Raw genomic sequence first — 24,144 nt, forward strand, 5'->3', positions numbered from 1 at the left:
GTTAAAATGTGAGTTATTCTGCCGATTGTCAGTTAATATCTCACCCTAACTGAAAAAAATCAGCCTCCTGCAAATATTTGCTGCAAGTCTGTCAAAAACAATTCACCATGCAAATGAATGTTTGCTGCAGGCCTGCAACAAACGTTTATATGGAAATGAGTGTTTGCTGCAGACCTGTTCTATGCAAATCAATCTTTCTCCTGCGTGTTTGTTGCAAAACTGCTGCAAACATTTATACAGTGGATTCATCTATTTTCGTGGGTACCAATTTTAGTGGATTGAGTAAAACTTGCATTTTCGTGGATATTTAATTTCGTGGTTTTGGCAAAGTCTGCATACATTCTTTTAGAAAATTTGTAATTTGTTGAACATTTAAATTCGTGGTTCACCTGTACCCACGAAATGTACGAAAATTGGTATCCAACGAATATTAATGAATCCACAGTATGCAAATTGGCCTTTCTCCTGTGTGGTTGCAGAAACCACACAAATTATCAATGTCCTGTTCGTTTACACATCACATTATTCAATTTATACAAAACAAATTTTGAAAACCTGTTAGGTTACATACATATATACAACAATTCAAATACTTCATTATTTGCAAAATTATCTTAGTATTAGTAAATACCTTTTTAAGAAATAATATTGTTTTATTTGTTAAAGTGCTCAAATGTTATTGACGAACTTTAAAACTACAAAAGAAGTACTCATTTGAATTGCATTTTAAGCATAAAGCTAGCTTGGTTAATTTCATTTTAAAATTGACTTATTGGAACATCATATATAAGTTGATAAATCTAAACAGATTAGAGAGTACTATGCAAAAGCATGTTTGTAACTGTTTTGTAAACTTTAAGGTATTAATTTGTTGAGGTCGATCATGAATGAGTACTTTCATAAGCTTACTTTTCTATGAATAATTTGTACTTTTACAAATAATAAAACTACACATTTAATATCCAATAACTTTCGGAACCTACAATGCCTCCCTGAGCACTCATATATAACATTACTCAAATACCATCAGCATGATGAAGCACCAAAATTCAAATTTTAACTTCCAGGAAGTTACCAGTAGGCATGCTCAGTTATTTTATGTAATTTTTGAAATGTTTTTATAAACATTTAGAATGGACAAAGATTTCTGCAATCTAGCTGCGAACATTCCTTATATTTTGAATTTTCCTGCAATCTTACTGCAAACATAATTGTTTCTGCGAGCTTGCTGCAATCTTTGCAGGGGATGCAGCTAGCTGCAAACATCTGCAAACATTATTTTCAGGTTTCCCGCAAACATTTTGTTTGCAGCAAACCTGCAGCAGACCTGCTGCAGATCTGCAGCAAACATTTCAGTTCAGTAAGGCTGCAGTTAACCAAGTATAAATCATGTTAAAATGAGAAACCTGCATATAAATTCAATCGAATATATGAAAATAACACTTAATAAGTCTTACATATCTAGAAATGTATGGAGTGATTCGCAGTGCTTCGTTGTATCATATATTACGCCAGCTTTGATTTTGTGATTGTGAGAATTTTAGAGTAAAAGAGAGTGTTTTGTTTTTTCACTTGACATATTTTTTAAAATATTTATGTAAAGTATAAACTAGTATAAAGAAGGGAAACAAATAGTAAAAACAAGTAGAACTGTCAGCTTTTGCTCATTAATGATACCTTTTTTAATGTTATTCAACTTTGAATATTATTTGGACTTCTTTTTTTTATTCTAGCGTCACTGATGAGGCTTTTGTTGAAGAAAAGTACGTTGGTGTATAAAATTATAAGCCTGGTATCTTATATTTTTGAAGTATTCGGTAAACAGGAAGTTGAATAGGAATGAATCGTAATACGCATTACCCGACAAAGCATGTTCACATGAAGCCTTGTTCCAATTTTTTAGGAAATTCACCGGGATGCGAAGTCATACAATTTTGTGCGTCTAAAGCAAATTATTTGATTTACCTTCATCAGGAACGCCCAAACCCAGAAAGTTGAAAGCCTGGGATAAATAAATACGTAGACAGTTAAGGAGCTGTTCTACTTCAACAACATCTATGCATGCATCACCCGCCATGCGAATTCAAACTCAAGATGTCATAATCGGGTATTGACACAATCGGGAAAAGTACAGATCAGACGACTTTATTTGCATTAAAAGATTTAACACCGCGAAAAAATGTCGCTATTTAGTTGAGAAACCGACCGGTCGAATCGATCAACCAATTCGTAATGATGACCGTTAAACGTATGTTATTTCGATTTCAGTCGTTTTTCCTTATAACTCAGTTTTTGTATAAGTTGCACACCTCTTTTAACAATTTTTTCCACCTGTAGGAATTTATAACACATCTTTTGCCTGATCAATTATACATTATAAACCTAGCATCTTTGATGACTTTTTTTATACAACTACAAGTTGATACGAAATTAAAGGGATTGCGTTTCCTATCATGATTTTCTTGATAAAGGGTTACTGCTCACAAAGAAGCTATTGCATCAAGGGTTGCAAGTGGTTAAATTGTAGTCATCCCTTCGCAAGTTTTACGGACGCCATCATGATTTGGTTGAAAGCTATGGAATATCTGTGTCAAATACGAATGTGACCTACCGAATTAGACTTATCACCAGGTTTGTACTTACATGAGCAATACGACGGATGCCGCATCTTGAGCAGGATCTGTTTACCTTTCTGGAGCACCTGATATCACCCCGGTTTCTTAGTGTGATTCGTGAAGCTCAGTCTTTAGTTTTCCATGTTGTGTTTTGGTGTACTGTTGTTTGTCTTTTGGCCTTTTTCTTTTTTAGCCATATCAGTTTATTTTCGACTTATGAGTTTGAATGTCCCTTTAGTATCTGTCGCATATCTCCTATATGAATAGCTCCACTTTACTTTCATCTTTTCTCGATTGGACTGTGACATATCTTAATCGGATTTGTTCTTGCTTGCGTGACATGACGGGTGCTATATATGGAGTAGAAATTTCCCGCCCTTCCAAACCACGTACTGAATTCATCCCAGATTTTGATGCGTTGTTCAGTCTTTGGATATCTATGTAATGCTGTGTTAATTGTTGTTTGTACTTTCGTCGTTTTTATTTTTTCAATGGCGTTATCTGGTTTTATTAGACATTTTATATCTTCGAATTCTTTTTTGAAATTGAAATTAAAAATATTTTAATATTTAATCACATACATGTATTGTACCAGTCAAACCCATCGTTAAAAGAAAAAATAATAAATAAACCGTACATTGCTGAATTCAAAGAAAATGCATCTAACGTAGGTTTCTTTAAAAAAATAGAAATAGATTGTCGATTGTCATGCATATGGAGAATGCCGAATGTAATGCGTATGGCGAAGTTTAGTTATAATTAGAAGGAATCTTACATTAACAAAGGTCCTATGTCGGGTTTGCATGTATATTTGTATCTCAAAGTTACATACGGTTTCAACATTGTAACATTTGACAATTTTAACAAAATTAAAATACTGTTCGCCACCATTAATTCCAAGCTGGTAAGAGTGTCACGTACCGTTATTCGAACTGTGTGAATGCCTCCAATATCTTTGTTTACTACCAGGGTATGGAACCAATATGAGCCACAGAGATTCCTACCAGGACATAGACAATCGTCTATATTGCCAACGACTACAGTATTGCTTGTTGTGCCTTTTGAACCAACCATCTCTATTTGGTAATGTTTTACCTTGCCGTTATAGCAGTGCGATCGTATGGTAATTAAATACGAGCAGGCTAAGAACAAATTTTAGATGACAAATCGTAAAATTATACATTTAAATTATTCCGATATCGAACTGCCTTTATGATGAATAAAAATCCCAATTTCTTGAGGGATACATAATGTTATAAATTAACATAATCGGTATCAATTTTACTTCACCAGATGAGCATTTTGACAATTACTGTCTCTTCATTGATGCTCGAACCCAAAAATATATCATGCTTTGCAACAACAACAAAAAACAACCACAAAAAGCAACATTTATTTTATCTAACAATGTTTCTTCGAAAATTACATAATAAAACCGACTGGTTTTTGGATGACTACCATAACAATAACAATAACCCGTTAAACATAAAACGACGAACGTATATTCAAAGGACAGTATGTATTTCTAGAAATTTATTAAGGGTTTGTTAAGAAACTAACTTCTATAAATTGATATTAGATAAATTTCTGTAAAATATAATTGATACATAAGATACATAAATTGAAGAGAATGATATTAAGCTAGAACTCATTTTATTTATTTTACCGTTTTATTTGTGTTTGTCGTATCAATAAATTAAATTAATGTAATCCAAGTCCACATTCGTTTTGTGATGTATTGGTGTTGCTCAATTGGTAGTTTGCTAGTTATTTTTTAAGGACTGTTGTTTCTCTTTTCGACGTATGCATTGGTCTTGTTGTTGTCTGTTGTTGTTCGATGTATAATATTTTATTGATCCTTTGAAACCAAGTTTGACCATTCAGTCCAGTTATAGAGCTATTGTGTGCCGAACGCAACTTCTGTTCAAACAAACAAAAAGTACATTGCATCTTCTTTGTTTGCCTTTATTAAGTCCAATGATGGAGATTAAAAGGTAGTGGTTTGAAAAACTATTTTAATCTTGCCGTCCGCGTGGGGATTTTCTTGAATCTCGTAAGAATTATGGTTAAACTAAGAAGAATACAGAAAGATGTGCAAATGAATTAAAGAATACAAATTAATGGGTTGCTTTAATATAAAGAATAGAGAACAATGGTCTAAAAACTACACAAAAATGAAGACCCCAATCCTTAATCTAGACCCTTATTTGTCAACAGATATATCTAGAATACGAAAATCATGATTCACATCGGGAAGAACATCGCTTTGTTCTAAGTTACTTGTAGAAATCATTTTTACTTACCGTGTTCTTTTTTCAGAAAAACTGAGTAATCCGTAATTGGACTATGGCTAATGTTTACATTCCTATAATGCATTGTAAAGAAACCAACATTATTAATTATTAAAAGAAATAGATTATCATTTTTTCGCCCAAATGTGTAGCCAAAACAAATCAGAAAAAGAAATACAGTATACTAAAATATACATAACGCAAAAGTATTGCATAAATAAGAAGCTACAGTATTATACCGATGTTCTTATATCCTTAAATCAATAGGAATGAGAAAATAGTGAATCTATGAAGTACAAACGTCTAGAATGGATGCGACGATATGATAAGCAACTCCTGCTATACACTCATCGCTCGCCATGCATATCTTTCTGAATCATAAATACTAGGACAAGGTATAGGTAATAATCGGTAGTAAAAGATAAGAATATTTTTGTATACTTACACTTAACACAATGAAAAGATGTTTCTCATTTTGAGACACACACAAATCTTATCTGTGAGCTAATTCGTTATTCATTATCCTCATCATTGAATTACGTGTAGAATCATCAACATTGAGAGCAAAACAAAATTTGTATTGTATATTCGTAATAAGATTGCATGTAAATAAAAGGTGATGTGGGAAATATGTAAATTATTCTGCAACAAACGACAAAAAAATGCAAAACAAATGTTCAATATTATATCGATTTTATTGATAAATCAAGGCTACAGTAGTTAAACGATCTTCAAATAATAAGATAAGAACGTAGTTAGTAGTACAGGGAGATTCTTGCCTATTGTTTAGATACATAGGTGTGTCTTTACTGGTGGCACCAGGCTTTTCAGTAACCTTTTTGAAATGACAAAAAGAAGGGATAGTGTATACGTCAATCAAATGACTTTAAAAACAAACCTACAGATCCACATACGGTCTTTAATATTCCCCATTTCCATTCTCAATTTTATTAATTCATCAGGAAAGATCAATATCACTTGTTAAGCTGTTATTCAATTCGAGTCTATACAAGATCTGAGTAGATTTATCAGAAACTATAATGATCTACCATCAAATCCACAATATGCATAGAACAACAGAAAAAAACTAATGAAAACAAATATTGATATCATACACAAACACTGTGACGATCCATTTATATATCAATAATGGATCCAATTTCAAACAGATAAGAGGGAAGGAGTAGTTTGCCGATGATCTAATCTCTTAAAACAACACAAAACATACGAGTTGAGAGACAAAAAAAAACCTTAACGAATCGCATGAATTCCAAATGGAGCGAGCCCGGATGGGGCGACAGGTTAAGCGTCTCCTGTTATGCATGCATCACTTGCCATTCGAATCTACACTCAAACATTATGCAGTCTGAAAAAAATTACCCAATCATTGATCTTTAGTTTGTTTTATAACAAAACAGAACACTAAGTAAAATAAGTTAAACAAATTTATTACATTGGTAGCATTGAATTACATTGATTTCCCAGTCAAATAAAAACCGATAATTTCACATGTGAAATAAACGTGGTTATTTCACTCTCTGACGTCATACAACAATAGGCGTTGTCAAGACGTCGATAACGTCGGATCAAAACAAATTGTGAATGCGTAGAAAAAAGATATAGTTCCTTACATTTTCTACATTTATTTCATTAAAAAAAGCCATTTGCCAATATAATAAAAAGAATAACTAATCAAAGAATTCAAATATCAAAAAATATTCAACTCGTGACCGAACAACACTGATAATTAACTCATGCGCTACGCGCATTCGTGAATTAATGTGTTGTTCGGTCACTCGTTGAATATTTTTCTCTATTTGAATTCTTCGATTAGTTATTCTATAAATGATGCTTCATTACTTTGAACTAAAATACTTTAATGTACTGTCTATATAAAGAAATAGCTCCGATTTAGAAGTGGCTAGATAACACTTATCATGATAATGTTTTCCTTCTTGAAGCGTTTCAAGACTAGTTTTTTACATTTTACAGATGAAGTATTTAAACTCATAAACTCAGAAGTCATACCATTACCATCAAATGAGAGAAATGTCTGGCAGACGTTTTGCCATTTCTTTCATCGGAACAACTTACATGGCTTCATCTTGATCATTAAATAAATCCAAAAGTCTTGTTTCAACTGGTTTGTCTGTGTTCAATATTATCGATCTTCCAATATGGAGCTTATCGCCCTATTAAAATAGTCTTTACATGTATGTAATAATGATAAAGAAATAAAAGGGTATAAGTAGATCTCGACACAAGTATTAAGAGATATTTAGATGGCATCATTCAGTTATCAACAATTCACAGGTTTCTACACAGTATATTTCAATCATTAAATCGACCAGAGTCTACTAAAGTTGTTAATTAAAGCAACAGAAACATAAACAATCAAAGTTTGCAGGTGACATGCTGATACATATGACATTTGATTGAAGCGTTGGTTGTTTAAGTTATTTTGATGTAAACTGGTATCAACGTTTGTTGTATTGTTTAACAGTAGTGATCGGTTAGTTCCAATAAAAGTTGGCTCATTACTTCCCTTTATTCATATAATTCGGTTCATTTTGTCCAATCTTAAGTTTTCTGTGTGATTTTGTGTATTTTTTTTTCAACGTTTACCTTTTCTTATATCGGGCATGGTATATAATATTTATAGATATATAGATTTTGGATTGACACCAATGCAAAAGCAATTAAAAATATAAAGATATTTCATACAAATTAATTTGCATACAATACTATTAATTAGGATACTTTTACCTTAATTGTCTTTAGAAGGAATGGTTCACCATAGTGTATATTTAAGCCCAACTTATCGCTGAATCCGTCAGGTGGAAAAAGTTGAAACAGTCCATCATAATTTGTTATTTCCGATACTAAATTAAGAAGGAAAGAAATGAAAGAGATATATTTCTCTTATATATAATGCTAATGTTAATACAGAGCTAAATCAGCCACCTCTTCAGAATTTATATTGTACTACCTTATTTGGAATGGTCGATATTGATCAGGCTGGTGTCGTAAAAAGTCATTTTTTATATTTAAGATAGTATGGGGCCTTCCTCCGTTTTCAAATAGCTGAAGATCGGGTCTAAACATTTAATTTGAAGTATGAACAGTCGGAACAGGAATTTAATTCATTTGTAACGGTTTACATTCGAATGAAGAACATCAAGTGATTTCATTTAATTCATTTCGATTGATAAGACAAATTTTCTTATTGGTTCAAACATGTTTCAGCTTAAGCCTTATATAACTCAGATAATTTTATAAATGATTGTACAGTAAATTTATCTATCTTGTATTCTAGCTAGAGAAAAAAAGTACGGTAATCCAATATGTGTCACCCTTCCCGTATGTCCTTCCGTGGGTACGTGCATCCGGATGTCCATGCGCCTAGTCTTGTTAGCGCTCTCTTTCTAAATAAATTTTCAAATTTTCATATCAGCAAGGTCTCGGAGTTTGAAAATCGGTAGTGATCAATTATTTTTAAGGAACTTTGCACTGAAAAGATATCTGGAAAAGGATTTTTGAATGTTGGTTTTCTATCGCTTTTATTTTTCAAAAGCATCGGATAAGTAAAATTTGTCAGAATGCTTTTCGCTAGCATAATCTTTACAAAATTGTCAATATTTGTCAAAACCTGTAGGACGAAAACGAGCTCGGTGACTTATTTAATTGTGCTTTTGATAATAAAATATAAACTACTAGAAGTACATTTTAGAAAAAAACGAAAACATTCCTGGCAAGACAGAAGAAACTGAGAGTTTTCATTTTTCAATTCATATGGTTTTTTTCATGCAGCTGCCCAACTAGTTATTGAATGTCTTGTTCATCGGGAATTGTCTTTTAGAGTCTATATTTGCTTATTGCTATAAATGGTATGTTTTCGATGCATGTACAGAAAACAAACTGATGTATATTTTCATACTTCCTACATTTAATCTCCGGTTTTCATTTGAAGGTTATTCCAGAAATGAACGTTTGCCCACTACAATCGGTATCAGAATTTTTCGAAGCCAATGTTTCCTTTAATTGGGATATGTGCTGCTCAACGACTACTTATGTTTTTTTCTTAGAAGGAATGGTTTATTATTCAGCGTCTCCTAATATCACTCTAAGTATCTACCTGTGTTAGATAGTAATTAAGATAAGGAGAGTATGAAGGAATTGGTCTCTTGTTGTCGGTACGTCTATGTTGTTGTTTATACCCTACGTCTATGTCACTGCCATATCATTTTCGACACGTCTATATCCTCTCTCAACATAGCTGGTTAAACATTTTTGTTCAGTTATAATCAATTGAACAGATATTTACCTGTGGTCAGCGGTTTCATTGTTACGCCGGGTGATATTCCATAATGTTGTGACAATGCCAAGTATCTATGTCCATTTCGTATTTTTATGAAATCCCCATATCTGCAAAGTTAATTTCTGAAGTTTTCACATTAGTTTCTTTGTCACTGAATGAGACTTATTGATTGCAATTTATATTGAATATGAGATGCATGTAGATGAGAAAGTACAAAATATACACGTAAACCAAAATTCATTTCAGCGGATATTTTCCACCGGTTGAAACCATAATCTTTTATGCTTGTCCACATTTATGTTTCAAACACGACGACGGCTACTACCGGAATGAAAAACTGGTTACTCCTACGTACCGTATGAATTACCCTCCAGGCTTGGTAGTGGTTCGTGGTGCCAATATTTTCACTGTATAGATTTGTGAATTGTTGTTTGTATTTTTTCATAGCATCAGCTTTTTTTACTACTAGTTTTAGATTTTTATGTCCCCATAGGTTTCTTCTACGATTATTGAAAGAATTTTACATATTCTTTAACAATATGCCGGCGTCTATATTATCACCAGCTAAGAAACCAGCAGTTCTGTGTTGACATAAGATATCATTGATATGGTAATATTTATAGATTAGCTATTTACAAAACTTCAAATAGTTCGAAATCCTAAGGATTTTTTACCCCACGAATAGATTAGCTAAGCAGTATTTGGCAAAACCTTTCGGAATTTTAGGTCTTTAAAGCTCTTCAACTTTGTACTTGATCTATCCTTTTTACGTCTTGATTCGAGTGGCACTGGTGAATCTTTTGTAGACAATACGCACGTCTGGCGTACACACAAATGAAAAGCCTGGTATCTTTGATAAGTTGTCTTATATTTGAATATCTACATCGTCCCGAGTATTGGGCAATTGTGAACGAATTTATTAGAAATTATAAAACAATCTATTAGTAATTGACATTTTCTAAATGATGACAATTATGACAAAAGGAAATTACTGATCAGATCCTTATAACTTGATAAGACACATTGGCATGTAGTGGGTTTACAAAGGCACGGGATGTGGGCTCTCAACCCTCCCTTGTTCAATCTTATCTGTACTGTCATGATATCACTTTGATATAGATACGTTTTCGGGTGACCACGATATATATGTTTTATAAATGGCGAACGTTATTTTCATCACTGCACGGATGTTTCTTACTTGCCTGGTGAATATAATCTTTTGTTCTGCTAATATAACTGAAGAAGAATGTCAAATGGAGATCTTACGAAAATGAAAGGAAACGAAAAGTACGAATAGTGCTGCTCCTTATTTAAACAAAATTAGGATTTCGTATATCGGAATACAGTTATCCTTAGGAGAAATAAATATTCGATGCGTAAACGGTGCACCAATTCGATTCTATATCATGTAATTTGAATAATACACAAATATGTACGCTTTGTTGAATTATATAGTTACTTAAATGTTCCCGGAAAGCCATCAACAGAGGACTCAGACAGAAGGCTACAATGGTATGCAGGTATCATTGAAGTACAATGGTTAAAAAGGGCTTTTCTAAAACACTGTTTTTTCTCATACAATCCTGTAAAAAGATAAAATCCCAATAATCAATTACTAATAATTAGATAATTCTTAAATGTCGTACTAATTAGATATAAGAAGATGTGGTATGAGTGCCAATGAGACAATTCTCCAACTGATTATGCATGAAAACAAATCCACCTGTAGCATATACTTTGCTGCTCAACTCTTCTGCAGAATATTCAAGAAGGTTTAAAGCATGTAATGATTGATTGATGGCGGTCAAGATACAAATTATACCTTTTATAGCTATATCCATTGCTTGTGTTCAAATAATTTCATTTTGCCCTTGATATATGTCGTTGTATGAACTTCTTCAGGTAGGTGCTTTTTCGGAATCTTTATTTTCAGAGGCAAAATTGTACGATGTATATTCTAATGTGTTGCCCATTAACCATTTTTCATTATAAACCATTATGACATATTTGCGGGAAGTTATTTTTTGATATAATATTTACCTAAGATTTTCTTTTTAAAGTATTCAGGTCTAATAATTGCGTCAATTGATGCCAGTTTATATCGGATAGGTGCTGGATTTTCAGCTGCTGATCTTGCCCATTCTCGTAGAGCTTCAGTTGAACCTGCACTGTAATCCATGGATGGAGGTCTTCCACCAATGTAATACTCCCGTTGTTCCTTTTCAGTTTTTGACAGCATCTCTCTCAATTCTTCATTTGAAGTAACTCCAACACTAAATCCAGCGCCTCCAGAAAAGAAACCTAATCCAAACGACATTTCAGCAGCGACCTTTGTAAACAATAAAACTAACCGCTATATTACTATTTATTTTTTTAAATTTGGTAGGCATTGCAGACTTTGATTTGACATAGAATAGTCTTGATCGGTAAACTCTACTATTACTTTAATTCACCTCGCTTACTATTTGTGACTGAATGCAGGATATCAACAAAAATCGATGTTGTTAACAACACGATAGGGAACACTAGTTTAATCCAAATTACGCTTTTTTGACATCAAAGAAGCGGTTAACATTTTTCTCCTATTTTCTTTTATTTGTTTTTAGTGGTTTGTGTACTGTACGACTTGCAGTAATTATTTAGTCGCTTGACATCTCCTTACGCCTGAGTTCTTCCTAGGTTTGTTTTATCCCTCAAAATAACTTTTTTTTATTTGTGTGGAGCATACAATGAATTTGACTCCTCCCAGTTACTAAAATTTCTTGCGTCGATCAATGGTCATGTAACTGGAAACTGTCAAACAGTGTTCAAGTTTATATTCAAGCTGATAGGGTTGTTGGTTTTGTGTATGCTATATATAGACTTTAAAACATTGTTGCATTGATTTTCAACATTTTATTTTGTAAGTAGATATTTTAATTTGTACAAACGAATAAAAGTTATTTTAAAAACAATCAATTAATTTTTGTGACATTACTTTGACATGAAAAAAGAGTAAACGTGGCGTTTACATAATATGTTTAAAGTTAATTTTTTGCGTCCGTTTACATGTTATGCTTGGTCAGCAGCTAACGGTAAATAATACAATGTCTTATTAAACTTTCAGTTTTAATTTTCACACCTTTGTCATCTGGTATGTGGATCTTCAATTTGTCCCATTGATGGTCATACCACATCTCCTTGTTACCATGTATCAATGTCAATATCAATTTTGTTACAAAGCACCTTCAGTCATAAAGTTTTAATAATAGAAAAAATGTTTGTTTTCCTGTACAAAAATGTTCAGTTTCAAGGAAAATAATGTTTATTTTGATTTGACACGGAACTGATTTGATTCAAATGCCACTGATGCAACCTTTGTGAAGAATCACACGCCTTGCATATTATATCATGTCTGGTATCTTTATTGTGTAATGCATTTGCAGAGATATTTTGGCTTTTGTTGTATCTTAATCATTCTAACACACCTTAACAGAGACACCTAGTGACTTAAATCGGTCCAAATCAGAATTTTTAAATCGAAGTTCTTGTACTGCTTTTGCTCCCATGACAACTTCTGTTGCATAATGAGTCCCAAATTCTTCAATCACTTTTACATACAATCTTTGTATGACATCCTCTTCACACCTCTCAATTGGCAAGGCTCTGATACTGTCCTCAAACTCTTCACTCAGCTAGAATAAATATAGCATTTCGTTTTAAAATTTCACTGTTGATTTTTTAGTCAATTTTCATTTTGTATTAACGATAAATGACCTTTTTTTAATAAAGCCTTGCAATTGTGTTGAAATACAGTAATTTTGTTTTAGTTATTAACATTGGGTGAACTAGTATATAATGAAATCAATTAAAAAAAAATAAACGTTTCTATAAAACAATTTTGGTATTTTTGTCTAATGCTCAATTGAGAGTAACTCACGTTTACCTTAGATATCGTGCCCGTTGATGACAATCTTGCTTTGTAAACATTAGCTCTACCAACAATATCTACTGTTGTAGCTTCTCCTTTCGTTACTTCTTTAACAGATCTCTTGTAAGAAGTACTAGCACTGAAACTTCCACTGAATCCAAAGCCACTAGCACTTGCTTGAACCTACAAAATCAACATGTTTGGTCAGTATAAAACTTAACAAGTCTTCCAATGATAAGACAGAGCTATTAACTAAACATATATCAGTATGCATAACATACTAATGCATATCTATTTTTCCACCGTTTAGATAAGAACTAACCAAGTATTACGATTTGGTGATTAGGAGTAACCTTTCTGAGTATCTCGACCAATAAAATGAGGATTTCTAATAGCCAACGTTTAAAATTAATATGAAAGAGCAAGGGTCAACGTTTTCTTCTAGTTCGTACCGAGGTTGGTATAACTTGTTTCGAAGGTAGCACGTATATCCTGCTTCTCATACGACAGCCACTCACTGTCATACGGTCGAGACCGGTAATTGGTAATATTTGATAGAGGTTTAATATCTGCATTGGTAAAGAATACCCTTATGTCTAAAAATCTGCTTGTTATTTTTGTGGTTGTTTGGTGCTCTCTCATTGACGTTTATCCCACCTATTCTTAAACTCATACCAATGGAGTATAGTCAATCATAAAACTTCCTTTTATCAGTTTTGATTTGTCACGGTCATCTCGTGCATTTCTAATCTGCACATCAAATAATTATAATTATAGAATAAAATGTTAACCTGATCTATTGACACTCTTTAACTCGTAAATTTGAGGTTTAAAAAAATACACTTAGTAGAGAAATATAAGGCACACATTATCTAACAATTATTTAAAAATTCACACAATAGCTATTTATTCGGGTATTTTGCGGTCGTGGAATATGTATAATTATTTTTTTGTTTAGTCGACTTCAAACATCGAGGATGGATGTACCTTTTTTCAAAAATTAACCAGAAATAACTCTTTCTTGTTCTTGCATGATAAAAAATTCAAGACAAAGCTTGACTCAATAATCAACTGGGTTATAAACTGGTATCTTTGATGAGATTCAACGAGCCAATGAAATTTTTAAACAGTTTATAATTATTCCTCTATTGATGGTTATTTTGCTGAAAAAAAATGAATAAAAGTGTTCATGCGTTGATTTGGGAGATCTTTATTGTGTGTATGCGTAAAATAATATAAATTTTGTGGTGTTGTCTTAAACTGAAATTTATTTGCATTGTTTTGTAAAGATTCACTTATTGAATAGTGTATAGTTACAATACCTGTTCCACTTGTGGCACCCGTCGTTAGGATAAGTGTTCGTTCATAGAAACGAACTATTAGATAACAACTGCCATATTCCTGACTTGGTACAGGACATTTTAAGAAAAAATGGTGGGTTGAACCTGGTTTTGTGGCTAGCCAAACCTCCGCGTTTTAAGGCAATGTTAAATATACCGCTAAAATGACAACATTACATGACGGGAACAGAGTACAAATAAATGCAAAAATACCAAAGACAGAGAAATACATAAATAAATAATATAAAAGTACATTTCGACATTAACCACAGAATAACAACAAATAACTAAAATAATTTAGGACAGTACACAAAAACAGCTTAATAGAATTATGAAGTGTGTGTCTGTAGCACGAATGGATCAACGCCACATAAAGTAACGTCACAGGTAAATTTCTAAAAATTGGATATAAATCAAGATTAGGTTTCTAATTATGTTATTTGTTGTATTTTATAACAATTACAAGAATATTAATATAGAATTGTGTTAGTTATAGTGCAACTAACTATGTCGGCCTTTCTTCCAAATCAAACTGTAAAACAAATAAATCCTGTGAACATAGTTGCTTTAAACTAAAATCATACAAATGAACTGGATGATTAATTATCTTTACTTATACATATGAATAGAAAATAAAAGATAGAATCACAGCTACAAACTACAAACTGTAAAATATCCATTGTCATTCGCGACACCGATATTTCATAACGTTCGACCGAATAATGATAGCGTCCGTAAAACTTAAGAAGGGATTAAGTACTTGAATCCTCTGGTGTATATGTCTGAATAACATATCAAAATGGTGAAACATGGAATATTCTTTCTGAATAACGGAAAACATAATATTTTTAAATAATCATACCATATAAATTTAAGTACCGAACAACGATCTTTTTTGAAAATGGCGTTTTCGAGTGTAAACTATCATAATTCGCTATAGCAAATAGAATTGTTTTACTTATTAAATGATAATACGCAAGATATTGTGTATTGTATACTGCTATATTTTAGAGGTTTAACCATTCTAAACTTATTTTAAGGGAATCTCATCAATTGGTAGTTGATCAGATATGCCACGTTTATAAGAGATTTTCATAATTGGTTCCACTAATTTCCTTATGATTTCATTTATCAAAGTGAACAAACGTTTCATGAGATTTTTTTTTTCTAACATCTTGAAAACGAATATTTATTTGTTTCAGACCATACAGTCGTGATAACGGTTTTAATATAAAATACATATTATTTTGAATGGGATACTATATAATCGTGTGCTCGGTGGTTGCATTAAACAGACAATTGTATGTCTAAATATAAAAATAAGAAAATCTGGTATGGTTGCCAATGAGACATCTCTTCACCAGAAACCAAATGACATAGAAGAAAGCAACTTTATGTCTCCGTACGCCCTTCACCAATGAGCAAAACCTATACCGCACAGTAAGCTATAAAGCCCCCGATTTGAAAAATGTAAAATAATTCAAACGAGAAATCTAACGGCATGATTTATGTACAAAACAAACCCCGAAAAACAAATATGATAAACAGCAACAATCGACAACTTTTTAAATACAGGCACCTGCCTTTTGGACATACGCATACAGATTGTGGCGGGGATAAACATGTTGGCGGGCGCCCCACTTAACCTGGAACAGTGGTGCAACAGCACCACATAAGAACAAACTGTACAAAACAATAAGTAGAAAATAACCCTAAGTAAAAAATGTCATATGTGACCATACTTACAGATACATCCACTTGCAGCATACTTTGATAATCTGTTTCTGTTTTCAGCTGGTGGTAAGATGATCCAAATGATGCACTATGTTTACAGGAACAATATTATTTAAATGAATTTATGAATGAGAGTATGCAAACTAAAAGAGATCACTGAATTTGTACTTGCATTGCGTAACACGACGGGTGCCACTAATGGAGCAGGATCTGCTTACACTTCGGGATCCCCAAGTTCATGCTGAGTCTCGTGCAGTTCAGTCTTTTTTTGTGTATCATTCGGTGAACGGGTTAGTCTTTTCGTTGTCTTAAGCATTTTTGCTATGGTGTTTTCACTATGTCTCGACTTACGAGAATTTCCCCTTAATATATTACGCCTCTGATAAACATAAACCATACAAAATCAATTGTATAGTCTCATTGACGTTTATTTAAAATTCCTTTTCCAATTCAATATGTTGATTTTCTAATGCCGTTTCCTTTTCTTTATTTTTACTTATCATCGGATGTTTTATCTAAATGTAACTGAATAACTGCATCTAACGAAATAGGAACTGTTTACACTTCCTGGGCACTTGAGATCGTCATAGGTGAAAATGTTGATTAATAAAAGAGAAGGAATTACCTGTTCTATTTAAGGATCAATATCAATACACTTTGTAATTTGTTACCTCATCATCAGTTTTTTTTTGTGTGTGTAAATTTTAATGGACTATTAAGTGTTATTTCGTCTTATTCGCTTGGTTATGATGTTATCGGATATTTTGACTTGTTCTGTAATTTTTTGTACAATATTGATTGGGTTTCTTTATTGTTGGTGGTTGTTTTCCTTCAATTTTTGATTGCCCTGTTGTAATCTGTGTTAACCTTGCTTCCGGGATAACATCCACGTTGTCTGGAATACGATATTCTCCATCACTAGTAAAACGGGAGGAAAATGGTAAATCTATAACCGGAAGTCTAAAACCTTGATCTACTTCACCATCATCACTAAGGGGGTTTCCCTTATATATATCATATCCTCTCCCGATATAACCCACACCAGGAAAGGAACTTGTAGCAATAAATGGAGTTTTAGCTTCATTTTTCCTTCGGTTTGCTACAATAAAATGATTTTCTTACATTTTATTATAGAAATTGATTACACTGCCTACAATTTTCCTTTTTGGGTTGAAGTTTCAACACCTCTATTTCATTATATAGCTTTAATAAAAACACACATGGCTTTGATGTATAGATTATCGGGTTTTCTACACATTGATATCATAAAATATCAGCCGCGAGCCACACTGTGAAACTTTTTGGCGAATGAGCGCAGCCAACGAGCTAAAAAGCTTCACATTGTGTCGAGCGGCTGATATTTTACGATATCTATACGAAGAAAACCCGATAATTCATTATCTGTTTATCGTTCTATTACTGGTCATTTTACCCTCCCTAATACAGTTTTAAGTTTGACGAAAGCAAGCTTGATAACGTCTCCTCACACATTGTGACGTCGCTGATAACTTTTCCTCAGACATTGTGACGTCGCTGATAATGCCTGCTCTCGTGTCAAAGCCGTGATACGAGAATTACGGAGCGACTGAGCAGGGTGATATAGGCGTACGGAAGGACGATAATTCATGTTATCAAATTGAAAAAACAAAATGTTTATGAAAAAAAAATCAGATTGGAGAACTTTATTTAAATAGTCGATTTTCATAAAGATAATACTGTTGAAAATTAGCGTACTTGCTGTAAGTAAGAAATACGAGGCCACTAAAACATTCAGTAGAACAAATTCATGTTTCAATTCATTAGCTACTGCATTGAATGATATTCAAACATATTGTAAGAAGACAATATTTCATCAGCAAAGCAGTTGATTCTTTCTGTATCAGGAGACACTTATCTTGTAGACATATTCTGTCTGGATCCTTATAGAGTTCATACGATTCCCTCAGTTTTCGTTTGATACCTTGAATTGTATCTTTTTGTATGTACTATCAACGACAAAAACTTTTGGTTGTCGAATTTACGTCACTGGAGAGTTTTTGTTTAGACAAGGCGCATGGCTGGTGTGAAAAATTTTAATCAAGGCATCTATGATGATTTTATTACTATCTTCTACACCTTTTTTGCTGGCGTCTTTGTTACATTAATTTGTTTGTTTGTTTGAATTTTTCAGTCAGTTATGTTGTATGTCTCTTGTGTATGTTTACATAGTTTTGGTTGCTGGATCCCAATTATTATCACATTAACGTATAATGTCTGTTTGGGTTGCTTACCCAATTTTCTAGAAATACAAGTTGGAGATTAAGCTAGCTTTCAAATCAGGATTTTCTTTGGAAATGTTTGTCAGGAGTATGGCAGCTATTTTTTACTTGCTCCGTTGATTGATAGCGTTTGATTTTGTCAGTTTTTATGGACTTCCCCTTTTTAAATTTGCCTCAGAGTTCTGTATTTTTGTTATACTTTGTTAATCGATTTGTGAAATTTGATCATCGGTAATCAACTGTTGTCTAAAACGTATGCAATGCGCCTGATGTTTTTTTTGGCGATATAAGGGTATTCTTTATTTGGTGCAAAATCAGTGTACATTATGCTGAAGTAAAATATCGTGGTTAACTCTCAATTCTAATTGGTTACTTTGACATGGTATATGAGCCCATATTCCCTTCAAAGTAAAACGATGATCTGTAATTCATGTTCACTTCAGTAAAATATTGTTATTCGGGCTTCACATGGAATATTGGTCTCATATTTCCTGTGAAGTCCGTATGATGAATATCTTTAAATATGTTATTTTGATAAAAAAATATATGCCAAAACAAGATATATATTTTCAGTGATGTTTTTGTTTTTCGGCTGAAAAAAAGATTATATAAAGAAGAATCATTTTTTTTCAATTTAGTTGAGTCTGACATACCTATTGCTGCTCTTTCTTCGGCTTCGTCTACCTCCGCCTGTGCTAATCTATCGGGAAGGCCTAAATTCTGACTGGCGTTAATGAGGGATGCTGACATAGCCATTTGTTGTCGCCGAAACCCGTCAATTAAATTGTCTATTGAGTCATCTAATTCGATATCGATGAAAAATAAAAATAACAAATATACTATTACTGTTCAGTAAATCACCGTCGTCGTCGTTATAACAACAGTAAAAAAGAAAACTTGGGTACGTCCCCTTTACAAAAAACTTCTTGCGGATTTAACTTTGAGAGGATAAATATGCATTAAAGTATACAATTATGTAAGGAATATTGTAAATTCTAATACAATAAACATACCAACAGATGTATCCAGAACTTTTACGGTTGTCATTAATGATAACAATAACAATATATCATGACATTTGACCATACTTGTAGGTTCCTGTAACTGAGATAATTTCATTTTATAGTTATAATATTACATTCCACGATCTAACATATTTGTAGACTTTAGTTTAGTTTAGTTTTGAGAGCAATCACATCTTGCTCGAAATACCAAAAACAATAAACTGTATGTCATATTGATATGACTATTGATTTGTAACGATGAAGAAAAAAATAATTTATTCAAAGACTCCTTACAAAACTATTAAATTCTGTTTTGGTTTTGCTTTTCCAACATAGTACAAGCTAATAGTTTTTTAAATTACCACCGAGACATTTTACCTTTAAAAATAAAAATATACTATAGCATCACGTGATCATTATGACTTACATTATAAAATATAAGGTGTTAACGTAAAAAATGTTATTAAATACTGATCGTTTATTATTATTTGATTTACAGGTGAATAAACCGGTTTATATTTGTTAAGACATATAATGTAAACATTGCAGAGTTTAATTCGTTGAATTGAATATCGATCACATTGTTTGTTTTTGAATATTGAAGTGTATTGGCATCAACCAACAGTATCTCAATCACTCTACTTACAATTTAATAGAATTTTACGTTCTTGCTAAAATAAATGCATTCAAGGCTTTCCATCTGATTAACTGATTTGCTTGAAATCTATTGATTTGAATCAAATTGATTAAAAAACTGCTTTTTTTCATTCATGTACCGAATAGACCCTTTTGATGACAAAAATGAAAGTCAACTAAAATGAAACGTGACTTCTGAGGCAACTCTAACATATTAGGTAAACAGGTTACGTCCATGCATCGGATATATTAAATTGAGGCTCAATTTCTAAAATTAACACAAAAAAAATCATTAACGAGTATGATATATGTATCCATTTGGCATAGTGTTGAATTCCTATTAAATCACAATATGATTTAAAAAAAAAAGCAACAATTATTGTTGATAACACGAACAAAAAAAATATTATACCTAATTCATTAGATTTTAAGCAACTTTGCTTTGGAAAATGCTTGTACCAAGTCAGGAATATGACTGTTGTTTTCCAGTCGTTCCTTTGGCTGAATATAGTGTTTGATTTTGCCAAATTTTATGGGCTTTCCCTTTTTTGATTGTCATTGGAGTTCGGTATTTTTGTTATTACATTGTTTGGTATAGAGGAGTTCGTTATTAAAAGTTATATCTATAATGCTGACTTTATGTTTTCGTGTTTGCCTTATGTTAATTGTAATTGCTGTTTGTTTAAACCTGCTCTCATGTTTCAAACATTTTGATAAACTACTATTTTCATTTACTACCACTGGTCGATACAACAGCTGATGTATTTTAGTTCCCGAGAGTATCATCTGCTTAGTAGTCAGTGCTTCGGTACTGACATTTTGTATCACATTTTTTAAAAGATTTACTGTTGATAAATTTAGAGATGATTACAAAATAAAGTTCCAACTTCCTCATGCAAAGTTGACCCAAGATGAATTTGTATGTTCTTTTTATGTGCGTATTTTGGTTATAGCCTATGCAGCTACTCGCGTATTCCAGTATTTACACATCATTGGCTTTTAAATTTTTGGGGTTCGAGCGTTCCTGAAAACTGCAAATCAAAGAAACCGCTTCGATAGCAACTAAATTTATACAGGGTTATATGCGTTTTAGATATAGTATATTGAATATTTATATGGTAAACAAGACGTTTTAACGTTAGCTTATACGATATTTCTGACGAAAGAGAGGCAACAGTTGCTTATCGATAATCAAATCTTATAATAACATGTATAAACAAAAACCATGGGAAATAATATATGTATATCTTAAATTTTGCTGTTAGAACAATATATACTTATGGTAATATATGATAACTTACTGTGAAAATTTTTTATTTTGAAGATAACGGTTTCCTGTAAATGAGTTATTTGCACGTAACAATTACTTTTCAAACCCAAAGCGTTGATCAAATCGTCCTTGTGAATGGAAGGTAAATTTTACGACCTTTATATTAAAACCTTGTTCAAAAATAGGCATACAGGAAAAATGTTAATAGCTGTGATGTAATAAAGATATATTGACACTTAAAAACTGTACCTTACAAGATGAACTCGTTATTTTTACGGATATTGTCTTGCTTAAAATGTCGGTCTTAAATTTTAGCAGAATTGTTCTATAAACGTAATACTCTTTATCAAGGATATTAGAATAGGGACCATAAGGCCGTTTCCAATAGTGTATGAACAGCTGTACAATGAGAAAATTGAAATCATCTCGTTCATGGAAAGTTGATTTGTTAACCCACACCCTGCCACGTCCGGTCTGTGTTTTTGTTTGATGTTTTTCTGCTTTGTATCGGTCTGATGAGTTTATCCTTTTTCAACTGATTTTTATAGTTTGTTCTTATGTTGTCCTTTTACACCACTGTCCCAGGTTGGGGGAGGGTTGAGCGCTCACAAACATGTTTAACCCCGCCAGATTCTTAATGTGCCTGTCCTAAGTCAGGAGCCTGTAGTTCAGTTGTTGTCGTTGATTCATGTCTGTTATATTTGTTTTTCTTTAATTGTTTTGTTATAAATTAGGCCGTTAGTTTTCATAATTTTCATGTGGGGGCCTTTTATAGCCGATTAAACGATATGGGTTTTTCTAATTGTTGAAGGCCGTACGGTTGCCTATTATTGCTTACATCCACTTTCAAATTGGTGGATAGTTGTCTCATTGGCAATCATACCTCATCTCCATATTTTTATACAAACAGCCAATCTATTATTATGAAGATATGAAGCAGACCTGAATGTTTATTTTATATTCTTTATTTATTTCAATTGGAAAGATTGGCACCAAATTTCTTATTAATCAGTGTAAGGACATCATCAATGTCGGAACGTGAGATTATATGGCAAAATTTTTATCATTCATCTTAAGAAGCCGAAGTATGAGGTATAAACTGGACTTCTCTTCACTTGATTTGGTTCTCAATTTGCAATGTGTCCTTACATTTATCTTAAGATAACTGGATTCTCACATGCACCATACAATCTCTCTCTATCTACAATACTTAAATCCAATTCATCAGCAAGCCAAACCAAACTTTAAACTTATGGTGAAATTACCTACTCTAGAGACAATGTGATTCAGATGTGAATATTTTACAAAACGGTAATTAAAAACTATATCAAAATTGAAAATAACCGTATCATATCATGACCAAAAGGAAACGACGAAAAGAAAAACAACAGTATATATTGCACAGAAAACTACAGCTCAAGCAATAAAAGCTTCCTGGTAAGCAGCAGTCATTCAAAATAAATTAAAATAAGGAACGCCAGCCTGTTTTATCGTAGTAACTAGGAGATATATATTCCATATGCAGGCACCAATAACCAATAATTCCTAAAATCTGCTAGAATACAAGTCTCTCTCCTGTTTCTGCAATTAAAGAATGCGTGTTTTCTACAATTTAAGTATTTTAAATTCATAACTTAATAAATCAATTTAGATTTATTCCATATAAAAAATGGCATATTAAGATAAAAAATATACTGCAAAACTCACATCATTATTCGGCTTGTGTGTTTATTAATTAGTTTACAACCAATGAGTTACGTTTGGTGACAATTTTTTACAAAAGATTGTCGATCTTCCAATTGGGATCAAACGAGCTTTCTTTGTGATAACTGCGCATGCTTTCTTTTGTCATTTCAATCAGACTGTATACATATTGGTGCTGGTTTTATGCTATAGTTCCACAATCGGCTACATAAATATACCGTCTCGCTGTGTGTGTAAGTATATATATATTCATATGTTATCTCATCCTATTTTTTATGCATGTTTATTTTAATACATGTTTTTATTTTTATTTTAACTCCTCTGTAAGTTCATTGAATTCAATCTCTCTCTCTCTCTCTCTCTCTCTCTCTCTCTCTCTCTCTCTCTCTCTCTCTCAGCGTTCCTGATGACGATAAATCCAGAAAACCGCTTCGGACGCATGAAGTCTTGTTTTTCATTTATTTTTTTCAATATCATACACACCAAAATAACACATTGATCAAAAAGATAAAACGAGGTTCCGATAATCATTTAAACACATTATATTATAAATAACTATATGACGAGAAAAAAAAACAATCGCAAAAATTAAATTGTTTTATTAGTACTTGTATTATAAGTAGGACCAAAACATCAAATAATGTAATAGTTTAATTGATATACTGAATGCGTCATATTTGTGAATGAACTTTTGTCTAACTCGTCGACTGCAACATAAAGCAAATCCCACAAGTTCCTGATAAACATCACGTTCTGACTGACTTGACGTAGTATGTGTCCTCGTATTTTGGTCTATATGTAAATGTTAAGACATTCAAAATATTTGTTCATTACAAAAACCTTTAAATGTACATAAAATTTAGATGACAGTACACGGCTAGTAATCTACACACGCAGAACAATCGGTTCTGCAATGAAAACCGTGAAAGGATGTTCCGGTTATGCTTGAGTGGAGCAATTGTCACCACTTCAAAAAGTATGTACATTTCTAAATCGCAATCGTCTAATTCAACTGATCAAAATATAGAAAATCGAAAATGCTAGGCTGTGGTGAATACTTTAAC

General features: G+C 32.4%; 2 protein-coding genes across 3 annotated transcripts in view; one reads left to right on the forward strand and one right to left on the reverse strand.

The window, feature by feature from the left end:
- Positions 1-21,516, reverse strand: part of LOC127729141 (uncharacterized) — a 31,194-nt gene extending 9,678 nt beyond the window's left edge. For both annotated transcript variants that reach the window (XM_052236796.1, XM_052236797.1), the window contains exons 1-14: positions 21,408-21,516; positions 19,480-19,570; positions 19,120-19,266; positions 17,076-17,307; positions 16,221-16,296; positions 13,150-13,317; positions 12,692-12,898; positions 11,265-11,553; positions 10,684-10,807; positions 9,231-9,331; positions 7,673-7,788; positions 7,001-7,098; positions 4,919-4,980; positions 3,537-3,757 (exon numbers count right to left, since the gene is read on the reverse strand). In XM_052236796.1, coding sequence (XP_052092756.1) covers positions 3,537-3,757; positions 4,919-4,980; positions 7,001-7,098; positions 7,673-7,788; positions 9,231-9,331; positions 10,684-10,807; positions 11,265-11,553; positions 12,692-12,898; positions 13,150-13,317; positions 16,221-16,296; positions 17,076-17,307; positions 19,120-19,266; positions 19,480-19,552 — 1,914 coding nt within the window. In that variant the 5' untranslated portion in view covers positions 19,553-19,570; positions 21,408-21,516. The remainder of the gene's footprint in view (positions 1-3,536; positions 3,758-4,918; positions 4,981-7,000; positions 7,099-7,672; positions 7,789-9,230; positions 9,332-10,683; positions 10,808-11,264; positions 11,554-12,691; positions 12,899-13,149; positions 13,318-16,220; positions 16,297-17,075; positions 17,308-19,119; positions 19,267-19,479; positions 19,571-21,407) is intronic.
- A 1,691-nt stretch (positions 21,517-23,207) lies between these two features.
- LOC127729145 (von Willebrand factor A domain-containing protein 2-like) overlaps positions 23,208-24,144 on the forward strand; it is a 28,064-nt gene continuing 27,127 nt past the window's right edge. Inside the window, exon 1 of the mRNA XM_052236809.1 lies at positions 23,208-23,313. The gene's annotated coding sequence lies outside the window, so the exon portion shown is untranslated. The remainder of the gene's footprint in view (positions 23,314-24,144) is intronic.

This window comes from Mytilus californianus, unplaced genomic scaffold (genome assembly GCF_021869535.1).
Source record: "Mytilus californianus isolate M0D057914Y unplaced genomic scaffold, xbMytCali1.0.p SCAF_2, whole genome shotgun sequence".
Classification (NCBI taxonomy): Eukaryota; Metazoa; Mollusca; class Bivalvia; order Mytilida; family Mytilidae; genus Mytilus; species Mytilus californianus.